The sequence below is a fragment of the Nicotiana attenuata genome, unplaced genomic scaffold, assembly GCF_001879085.1.
Source record: "Nicotiana attenuata strain UT unplaced genomic scaffold, NIATTr2, whole genome shotgun sequence".
Taxonomy (NCBI): Eukaryota; Viridiplantae; Streptophyta; class Magnoliopsida; order Solanales; family Solanaceae; genus Nicotiana; species Nicotiana attenuata.
This window is the reverse complement of record NW_017673504.1, coordinates 102,954-114,667: the sequence shown is the minus strand read 5'-3', so window position 1 is coordinate 114,667 and position 11,714 is coordinate 102,954. Positions and strand designations below refer to the sequence as shown.

Here is an 11,714-nt window from a genome sequence, read left to right as displayed (position 1 = left end):
CTGTAATACTCTTCTTCTTCTTTTATTATTTCATAACACGTTATCAGCACGAGACTCTAACCAATTGAGTAGAAGCTTTGGGATATACCACACTCACCTCTAGAAGGAGGTTTGAGATGATATAAGAAAATAATATCATTATTATGGCATGAATGGTCATTGGTCACGTACCTATTGTACGCCAAAATATTTTGGCATTGTGATTATTAAAAGTCAACGGTAATGCAAGAAACAGATCTTGCATATAATTTTGACCATAACCATAATGGTATAACTTTCTCTTTAAAAGAGATATTCACCATATGGGTGTTGATGAATATGTGGTACTACAAAATTAATTGAGAACTCTGCAAGAGCCAATTATACTATTTTGGAGAAACACAATTAATTACCAATAAGGTATTGTGTTGTAGTAAGTCTTAGAGAAACTTATTCAGTTTCTAAAGTATACGCGAAAGCGGTTGATTATATTGAGACTATAAATAAAGGAAAGATTTAATATCTTCTATTACTACATCTTGTAGCGGGATAATATGTATGTGAAAAGCTACCCGCTTTATTCTCCAATTTTTACTACATAAACAAAAGAATACCACAATGAAGTGGATATTTATTGATATAAAAACCCTTATCATAATAAACTTGGAGTTTATTCATAATTGCACACATCATGGTGTAAATCTGAAGTTTATCAATATTGATAATTTATCCAGTTGGCATACTTGGTTTAGCCATGTTAATTCATGTATGATGTGCAAAAATAATAGAGAATTCACATGGGTAAATATTAAAGAACTAGAAAGTTCTTTACGAATTCTCTTATATTGCTTGTTCTCATTAATTAATAGATCAACTAAAATTGGGATTGAATCCCATGAATGCTGGAAATATCAAAGGTGAATATGGGCCCATTCACCTGCCATGTATACCACATAAGATGCATCTATGAGATGGTTACACGTGCGATTATTATTAACCCGCAACATGGTGTTTGCGAGGTAACTTGCTCAATAATTTAATTTAGAGCATATTCCAGATTTTCTATTCAAGAAGTTCATCTTGATAAGTTGGTCTACATCACAGCTGGTTTAGCAAAATGATTTATTGAGTGCCTCCACTTAATAGCTAAATAATTACTTATGAGAACAAAGTTTTATATACCAGTTTGATATACGTTATATACGAAAGTATATTAATTTCTCCCCTCGCAAGTGGTTCATGGTCAGGAACAAAATAATTCCATCTTATTATTATTGATGTGCGGTGTATATTTTGATTAACACCATAACGCACAAAGATGGGTTCTCAAAGTTGAGAAAACAAGCTAGTTTTTCTAACATGAGGGGGAGACATGATAAACAGTTGAGAAAATGTTACGTGGAATGAATTATCATTTATACATCTAGATCCTCGAATAAGATAATATGAACTTGAAGTTCATAAAAGGATAATTCAGTTGCAATATATTGCAAAGCATGCCAGACGCATTTGCTGACCCAAAGAAAGTAACTATATTCTCATTGCAAATGCTCCTATTAAGTCCTAGAAGGACAAAGTCTATGGTACGCTTGAAGCGTATAGACAAGTCGGTTTCAAATAAACTTCTTGATAAAGAAGATGAGCAAATGATCTAAATGATCATAATAAAGGAGGCAAGTGATCTGGAAGATCACATGACATAGCACTTCATAAAATCTCATAAGAGATTCAGGTACCTAAAAATATGAATGAAGAGATCTCTATGTTATGTCTTTATGAAAAAAATATTGAAACCGATATAAAATGTTTGTCGACGACATCTATAATAGCGCTAAATATATATGAGGATCTTAAGTCTAGAGAAACAATTCAAATAGAATTGGTTTCATATGAAAGACATGTAGTTTTGGACATGTAGTTCAAACACTTGAAAGTATAAAGTCAATGGTATGTGCAATCAGTTTTGGGTATCTTATATGTCTAGCATGACATGAAAACTCGATATGCATCAAAAGTCTATTATATGACTTATACGACTTAACTTATATGACAATCCATGAAGGATTTAAGTTGCTTGAAGCATATACAATTCTTGATCTTGAAGTACCACTTCCTCAGTGCAATTTGTGCACAAATGTATCTTGCTATAACTATATGCATGATAATATGATAGCAAGAGTTTCACCTCTATGTGAAGATATTGAATTGAAGATTCCAACAAGATCATATGAAGACAATTCATCTCTATCAAGAATGATGATTTCAAGGTGCGATATATTCATTCAAGTTAATATGGCTGATTTGTTCATCAAATCTTTACCAAAGATCTTTTGAAGATGGTGCACAAAATTGGAATGCAAATGCTTAAGGATGTGAATTGATGCTCTCATCAGGGGGAGTTAATACGCGTTGTACTCTTTTTCCCTTACAAGGTTTTGTCCCACTGGGTTTTCCTTGCAAGGTTTTTAACGAGGCAACCAAAAGGCGTATTATTAGATATGTGTACTCTTTTTCCTTTTCTAGAATTTTTTTCCCATTGGGTTTTATTTTAGTTAAGGTTTTAACGAGGCACATTATCTGTTGAATAGACATTCAGGGGGAGTGTTACAGAATAAAATTCTATTTATGGTGAATGTCCATATTTAGAGAGATTCTAGGGTTTATTACTTGGTGGCTAAGTCAACCTCTCCCTATAAATAGAAGGTTCTATTCCATTGTAATTCATCCCAAATCAATAAGAATTCTCTCCCTCTAATTTTCTCTGTAATACTCTTCTTCTTCTTTTATTATTTCATAATATATATACAAATTTTATATATTTTTGGACTACTACTTTTATAGCGGCTATACAGTGTTATTTTCTAAATAACAACAAAATTATAAAGCCCAAGTAAACGACCCAAAAAACACAGCCCGGGCCCATACCCATTTCAACACTGAACCTTCAACACACAGACACACACTCACTAGGGTTTTAAACCTTAGGTTCACTTCACTCCCATCAGTTATCAGCCGCTTTGACACAATTTCCTTTCTCTCAAATTCCTCTTCTCTATTGCCGCTTTCATATTCTACCAAACAATCCATCCCAATGGATTTTAATCACTAGGGTTTTTTTGATTTCTTAAAATATTGTCCTCTTTGTAATTTTCATATATCTGTTTGTACTCAAAAAATAAATGGCTACACTAAATCCATTTGACCTATTGGATGATGATGCGGAGGATCCAAGTTTGGATGAGTTGAAACTGGCTCAAGCTCAGGCTTCAGCTGTTGCTTCTGTACCCAAGAAAACGGGCCCAGTTCAGGCCCAAGCGCAGCCCGTTAAGCCTGCTGCTAAGTTGCCTTCCAAACCGGTTCCACCTTCTCAGGCTGGTAAATATGCATTTTTAATCATATTTTAAACATATTCTTTTGTTTTAGGTTAATGTATATTTGTTCATACTTTTTTGTGTTTTTGGGTTTATATTTTGTCTGAAACTGGCCTATGATGCTGAACGAGTATAGATTCATGTAGCTGATTTAGTTTGGATTGAGCAGTACAGCTTGTTTTGATGGTTGTTATATGTCGTTTCTTAATGCATTATATTGTATTGTATTGTACCATATTGTTTTAATGAAATGGGTTACATAAAATGGGTTTTTCGTCGTTACGAAACAATGGATTTAACAATATAATTCAATCGAAACAAACATTATATTTAAATTAACAATACAATACATAACAGCCATCCAGACAAGCTAGTAGCATTTCTTATTAATGTAGGAGTAATAATAGTGAATGAATATGGCTTTTATAGCAAGTTATGCTGTAAGACATATGTACATTAACAATGTAATGAAGTTCTTATGTCATCGATGAAATGTCAGCCGGTATTGCTGATTGGTTATTTACGATTTATTGTAGGCTATTAATCAATGTTTATTAGATGATTTTACAACAACAACAACAACAACATACCCAGGAGGGTAGAGTTTATTAGATGATTTTGAGTTCTATAAATTGAGGTGTAATTTTTTTAAACAATCAGCTCGCCTATTATGTAATTACAGTTGAATTCATTTACAAGCATTAATTTTTAATATAGTAAAAATGATAACTAGCCTACTATCACAGTCTTTACCGTGTACATATCTTAAACTCATTGGATATTATATGAACGGTGGTGAGAAAAAGATAAAGTGTGTAGAATATTCAGCGTTGCCTTAAATGTCGGGGAACTCGACTAAGGCTTTTGAGTTTTCAGCTTCTTAGTTGTTTTAAGAGAATACTTGCTATTTGCAAGGTTATGCTTGTTTTTTATCTTCTCTTTTGTTGTCTATTGTGTAGCTGCCTGAAGTATATATTGTGGAAATGTTGTTTTTCCTATTCCCAATGTGACACTGTTAGGTCATAGTATGGGCTTATGTTAATCTTACATGCTTAAAGTTTTAGGTGATATAAATCAATCAATAATTATGTCTCGGTCCATAATTAGTTGGATCTGAAATCAACACTTTTTAGCCTTAAAAAAATACGTGGAACTAGTGGTGGTTTTCTCAATGCTTATGCAATTATTTTCTGTCTGCTTTTTAGTAAGTATGATAGCTTGCCAGTGGATGGGAAGAGAATGTCGTCTGTGATTGTCAGGTTAAAGTAGGGTTATTATATGGAAATTTGATTAGCAGGAACATTGTTGCAAGTGGTAGATAAATCTTTAGAGAGCGCGTCATTCTTGTGTCCCTTGACTGTGTGTCTCATATTTGGTTTTAATGTTCTGGTGTTTGTTAGTGGTCACATCTCTATAACAGACAAGTAAACGCTTTCGAATTTGCTGCTGTTGTGTTTTCCTTCATTCTAGCTCGCTATTCACCTTTTGTCAATTAACTTCTAGCTCGTGGTACTCAGTTACTCAATTGCTTATTTGTGTAATGATTTCTGAGCAGTGAGGGATGCGAGGAGTGACGCCCAGCGTGGAGGAGGACGTGGGGGTCCACGTGGGGGAGGCCGTGGACGTGCGCCTGGGCGTGGACGTGGGTTTAACCAAGAATCTGCTGATGATGAGAATGCTTTTGGCAGCAACAATGGATTCTCTGGGCGGTACAGAGTTCAAGAAGATGGAGAGTCAGGAAAGCTCTCTGAAAGAAGAGGTGGATATGGCGGACCTCGTGGGGGGTTCCGTGGAGGTCGTCGTGGTGGTTTCAGTAATGGAGATGCTGCAGAAGGAGAAGGGGAACGCCCACGGAGAGTGTTTGATCGACGAAGTGGAACTGGCCGTGGGTAAGTGATTCTGCTGTACTTGAAAATCATCCAAGTGCATTCCACAATCCCATTTGCCTGGATTGTTCAATCACTCTAAATTGTGGTTGTCATTGTTTCGTGGGCTATGATGTGTATCTTTATTGACGTGTCCTATTGTATAGGAATGAGTATATTAAACGGGAGGGTTCTGGTCGTGGGAATTGGGGAACTCCTGCAGATGATATTGCACAGTGAGCGCTGTTATCTCAATTTCTGTTTCCTTCTTCCTCTTGCCTTTACATATTAGTTTTTTCGTAATAGTTGAACGTTGGTTTTTATCAAAATTCAGAGAGACTGAAGTGCCTGTTAATGATGGCGAAAAGATTGTTGAGGCTGAGAAAGAAGCTGGACAGGAAGATGCTGAAGACACCAATAAGGATTCTACTGCTGCTGAGCCAGAAGAGAAGGAACCTGAGGAGAAGGTTACTGTCATTTTCTGTTGAAAGCCATTTTTTGTTTTGCTTGTTTACGTGCTCTAATTCTTCTCTTGCAAATTAATATCTGTCTCACTTCACTATTATCCTTTTGGGCGGTGGTTTTGGTGGATATAGGAGACATAAATTTTGAATTTCTGGACTGTCTCATTGTCAATTTTAATCAGTTTGGATAATGAATATTAGTTCAGTTGCATCTAATTTTCAATATACTAATGCCATCTAACCTTTTTGAAACTTTTTTTATTTAGTGTTGATAAGATTCTTCAATATTATCCAAGTATTTTCTATGATAGTATCATTTCCTTCCAATAGACCAGGAAATAACGGTCACATGTGCTTGTATTAACATGTAAGATTAAGTTGAAACGGCCATCCTATTAAAGATTTATACTTATAGTTTGCATTGTGCATTCAAGGGTAATAGTATGTATTTGGGAATAGTCATTGTATTCTTACGAATGATTCTTGACATCAGTTGTAGGATATCTTGCTACAGTTATTCCATCCCTCTTTGCCAACTTCTGAAAAGGGCCTTAGGTTCAGTTCAAACGCGGTTCACCCCTTTGGGAATTATCATTTATATTCGTTGACTTTTGTCCCTCGTTCTTGACTAAAATTTAATAACTACCTGGTCCTCCAGTTGATTTTTTCAAATTTACTAATTGTTTCTTTTTAAAAATGGAATCATACTGCTATCAATGTTACCTGCAGCAGATGTTTCTGTGAAGTATATATGAACTTGGACTATTGTTTTCTGATAGACTAGGTACTTCTTAACCTTGATTTGTTTATGTTGGATTAAATTTTTTGTAGCTGTTTATTTACACTGTTGTAGCTACTTTTATTTGCATAGATTCCAGTAGTTTTTATTCATATGTATCATTATCCGGAACTAATATCATTCATATCTGTTTGTGTTGATAGGAGATGACTCTTGAGGAGTATGAGAAGCTACTGGAAGAGAAGAGGAAGGCGTTGCTGGCTCTAAAGCCCGAGGAAAGAAAGGTTAATTTGGACAAAGAACTAGAATCCATGCAACTTCTCTCAAACAAGAAAAATGATGATGAAATCTTCATTAAATTGGTGAGTTGTTTGGTGATTTCCTGCTATTTATAGTTGCTTAGTTCTTTTATTAAGAACTAATCGTCATATGAAGAACTTGATTGTGTTATATGCTAGCTTATTCATCATACTTGAATTTTTTGTCTGGGCAGGGTTCTGAGAAAGAAAAGAGAAAAGAGGCAGTGGAAAAAGCCAGAAAGGTACTTTAGTTTCTCTCTTTAAGTGGCTAAATTTGTATCATAGCAACTGGAGACATGATTTTTTATGCATCTCTTTGTTGGGAATGCGTTCTATTTCATAAACCCATTGTTTAAAAATGCTAAATTTTTTGAAACAACTCCTCAAAGCTGAGATTCAAAGAAAGGCCACTTTTCTTTTGGATAACTTTGTTTGTCACCGTTTGAAGCACGTTTTTCTGAAGTGATAGCTTTTAATAACACTGCATAAACCTACTAGTATATGTGTCTTGTCATTTTATTTGTCAAAAGTTATGTACCTAATGGGCTCTTCGCGTAAGGGAGAGCAATTCATCCTGCCTCTTTGCTACCCCTCCCAATAGAGAAAAAAATGTGGTTTTTTGAACTTCAAGAATCGCAGAAAAGTTTTCAGTTATGCTTTTTAAGATCGAAAGCTGTCTATGCTATGTGGTTGTTTAGTTTTATATATGTTTCCAACATGATGAAAGTTTTTTCCAACACATGGAGGTTTGACTCATACATTGATTACTCGCTTCAACAGCCTCTTCCCTTGGTTCCTAGTGGGTCAAGAGTAGGATGGGGAAGTGACATTGTGTATATAGTTGTACAGGTGTCAGTATTATAGTTTGTCTGGTTTCACCTCAATATCATTTAATTTTGAAATCATTGCATACTTTCTCTTTCACAAGAAGAGCTTGAAAGTCTACACTTCAGAAGTACCCCTGCAAGTATAATATTCTAAAGACAATGTATTGATCTGCAAGTTGTTGAGTTCAATAGATTTAATTATTGCTTCGACTGTGAGGCTTGATACATCTGATTTTGTGCAGACCAAAAGCATAAACGAATTTCTGAAGCCAGCAGATGGAGAAAGTAGTTACTATCGCCGTGGTGGTCGTGGCAGGGGACAGGGCCGTGGAAGAGGTGGTTTTGGTGGTGGTGTTGGTGGAAACAAAAACTTTTCAGCCCCATCTATTGAAGATGTTGGCCAGTTCCCGTCCTTGGTTGCCAAATAAGGGAGCAACTTTTGGCATGGATTAGGTAAAAGGGAGCTACTCTTGCCATCTGAGCTGTTTTTCTTTTCTCCATATTTATGATATTTGGGCTTTTTGATGATAGCTGAATATTTCCTGGAACCTTTGAGCATTCCTGTATTAGAATTGTTTTGATAACCTTATAATAGTTCTTTTAGTCTGTAAATTTAGATATTTTCTGGGGATGGTTTCTTTTTGTTGACTTTTGGCATGCATGAAAACCCTTCTCTTCATATATAGTAGGTGTTAGGATCTAATTTTTTTTTGTTTACTTGTCAAATCAGTTTTTACGTGCAAAATGGATAATGATTCATACAGTTGATCCTAGCTAATTTGATATTGAGATGTTTGTGACAGTTGATTTCTTATCGAGATTCCACTTCTAGTGATTCTTTTGAGAAATTTTGGAAGGTCTAATACCTAAATATGTTTGCTACTGTGTAGGGCGAAATTCGATCAGCCTGAAAGTTGACAGAGGCCAGATTCTGCGTCTATAACGACATTTTTGATTATTGTATGAACATGGATCAAATGAGAATGTTACAAAAATGGTTCATGCAGAAGACTTTTATTATGTTTCTGGTAGTTGTAATGTTGTGTTTCTTTTGTTTTAGTTGTAATACAGGGATTTTTAGCAAGTGCTTAATTCATGATTTTGAATTTGCATCTTAGTTTGCTCTTCTCACCTCTAAGTGCTCTGAAATGCTCAAACCAACTGAGCATTATTAGCCATTGCATTATGGTTTAAAAGATGGAGCAAACATGAAGAGCAACATCCATTTTGAGTGTTGAGTGGACTTGGGCATATTGTCTTCCCAGTCCAGGGCTATGTACAAAATGTTCCCACTATATCTCAGGAGTAGTAGTCTAAAGGAAGTACGACGAGTCCGAGTAGGAATAAAATGACTAAGAAGTATCGATGTCGGGTCCTCTCTTTGAGTTGGAAGCTCCCATTTTCATCAAACATCCAATGAAGTCGGAGCTCGCTCCCTACCTAGTAGTACTTGCATGGATTGCCTTTGGAGGTCCTGTTTGAAAGGCAGTTTGTAAGAGCCTGTTTGGATTGAGTGGTCCTTTCTCGAACAACTACTGCTAGATGTCCCTAGAGTTGAATTAATAATCAATAAATGTTCTAGGAGAGGAAAGTAAAAAGTTTTAGTGCTCCACTTTCGTGACTTTTAGTGCTCCACATGCATTTTACTAGGGTTGGCAAACAGGCGGTTTGGGTATGGTTGGGTCGGAAATAGATAATGCAAAAATATATATTTAATAAATTATTTGATCCGATCTAATTTGAGGCTTTATAAACATAAAAGTTAAGCTTATTAGTTATCTATTTTTTAAGTGGATAATGTGGTTCTTATCTATTTTTGATCCGTTTTTAAAACGTTAATTATCCAACCTATGTTTTAATGGATAATATAAGCGGAAAACTCATTACTTTTAACCATTTTGCAACCACTACGTTTCACTTACTCAAGAAAATATATTTTCCAAGATATAAATTAAAGAGGAGAACGCTAAGGTTCGTCTGTGTGATTTCTAATTTAGTTCCTAAAATGTGTGTGTGATATCTAATTTGGTTCCTAAAATGTGAAGCGACTTGCTGATTCTACTCTTGGAGTGACTCAACATGTAAAAATATACAAGGAAAACAAATGTATGAAGACTAAAATGTGAAGCAAGTTGCTCATTCTACTCTTGGAGTAACTCAACACGTGGAAATATATAAAGAAAACAAAGAAACAACGATTTTAGTAGTAAATCTAGGATGGTTAAGTTAGAGGGGAATATACAAAGATCTTCAAGGGAAAATGTAAGCTCAAAGTCACTTCAAAAGTAAGTTGGCGTAACATCTCTCGAGACATTCATTTAAGGGGGGAGATGTTATGCCAACTATAAACTCCAACAATGGATGGATTAATTAACAAAAAAAAGGAAAGTTTTGTAGGGAAATTACACGAGAAAAATAACAACAATAATACTGCAATAATATTATTTGTAAGAGGATACACGGATTGACTTGAGTCGTGCTGGGCACTGTCCTAAGAAACTATTTCAGCAATGTGAAATGTTTCTCCAAGATTAAACAAGCCCATCTCTAATTTATTTAGAGGATACAAGAATCAACAAAATATTTATATTACAATAATCCAACAAGATTGAAAAGAGAATAGGACAACGAAAATGGGAATATGAGAAGCTAAGAGAGAAAGAGAAGAAGGCTAAGTAGAGAAGCACTTCTAATAGGATAATTATTGTGCATCCAAATGATGGTTATTTATACTTGAAATTGCATGTAAATTTGTAGTTCATGGCAAGAAGGTGGCTAATCAAGTTTGCCACTTGGCATTTGTAGTGCATGGCAAGAAGGTGGCTAATCAAGTTTGCCACTTGGCATAGCCTTTTAGAAGGCTAAGACACTTGTCTTTAAAATATTGCCACAGTCCCCCACTATTTTAAAGACCCAAAAATAAACTTGTTGGATTTGTATGGTCCAAATGTAATAGGTTTGGTGTCTTCTGGACTATGAACCAAACTTAGATCAATAAAATTTAACTCACAGAATTACTGGTGAAATATAATATTTCTAACCAATAATTCTTATTGTAAGTCAGAGATTTTATCAATCACATTTTGACCCCCGGTAATTTTGCTGTTCAACGCGGTTTTGCACCCAATAGGCCATGCGCGTGCCTGGTTATTCATGAGAGCTCTAGAGACTAGGCCAAAATCTCATAGGAGTGGCCCACTCCACTCTCATATAGGTGAATTCATCAAGTGTATACTGCTTTTAAATACACCATCCATAAGGATTATGAATTTCATTAAGAGTTATAACTCAGCCGCTCAATTAGTAGCAGTCAAGCACTCTCTTTTAGTGCATCAGTGCCAATATTGACTTGTTATTACCCATATGAACCTACTTCATGCGATCTCCAATCACATAGGTTGGGTTACCATCTCTATTGACAACATGTCGGCCTTAACCCCATCTCTTTTGAGGTTTAAAGAATTAATTTTCTTCCCACGGGTTTAGTCAGAGGATCGGCCAAATTTATCTCTGACTTCACATAATCAATGGAAATTATTCCATCTCTCAACAGCTGTTTTATGACATCATGTCTCAAATTCATGTGTCTACTTTTACAGTTATAAGATTTATTCTTTGCAATAGCTATTACCGCTTGACAATCAGAATGCATAGACACAGGAGGCAATACGTCCTTTATTAAAGGGATATTAGCTAAGAAGTTTCTTAGCCACTCAGCCTCAGAACCAGCTAACTCCAGAGCTACAAACTCTGATTCCATAGTTGATCTAGCAATGATCGTCTGTTTAGCTGATTTCCACGATATTGCACCACCACCAAGGGTGAATACATAACCACTAGTGGATTTTGTCTCATCTGAATCAGAGATCCAGTTTGCATCACTGTTGTCACGACCCGGATTTCCCACCCTCGGGAGTCGTGATGGCACCTACTGATGAGAGCTAGGCAAGCCAACCCCTAACTACCTTTAGCATTAATCAATTTACTTCTTTAACAATTATCGGTAATATCATGAAAACAGCGGAATAAAGTAAATAAGCGGAAGTCTTAAATTAAAGAATCTGAACAACAATGCGAAAACTCAACATAAACCTCTACCCAGAACTGGTGTCACATACTCACGAACTACTAGGAGTGCTAAACACAACCGTTTGAAAGAAAATTATAACT

At 35.5% G+C, this 11,714-nt stretch overlaps 1 protein-coding gene across 1 annotated transcript; it reads left to right on the top strand.

Annotated features, from left to right (window-relative positions):
- The first annotated feature begins 2,945 nt into the window (after window positions 1–2,945).
- Window positions 2,946–8,661, top strand: LOC109216562 (plasminogen activator inhibitor 1 RNA-binding protein-like). Its single transcript, XM_019380725.1, has 8 exons — window positions 2,946–3,354; window positions 4,906–5,239; window positions 5,383–5,451; window positions 5,550–5,682; window positions 6,622–6,780; window positions 6,912–6,959; window positions 7,787–7,997; window positions 8,435–8,661. Exons 1-7 carry the CDS (start codon window positions 3,159–3,161, stop codon window positions 7,970–7,972), a joined length of 1,125 nt encoding a protein of 374 aa, XP_019236270.1. The 5' UTR covers window positions 2,946–3,158; the 3' UTR covers window positions 7,973–7,997; window positions 8,435–8,661.
- The last annotated feature ends 3,053 nt before the right edge of the window (window positions 8,662–11,714 follow it).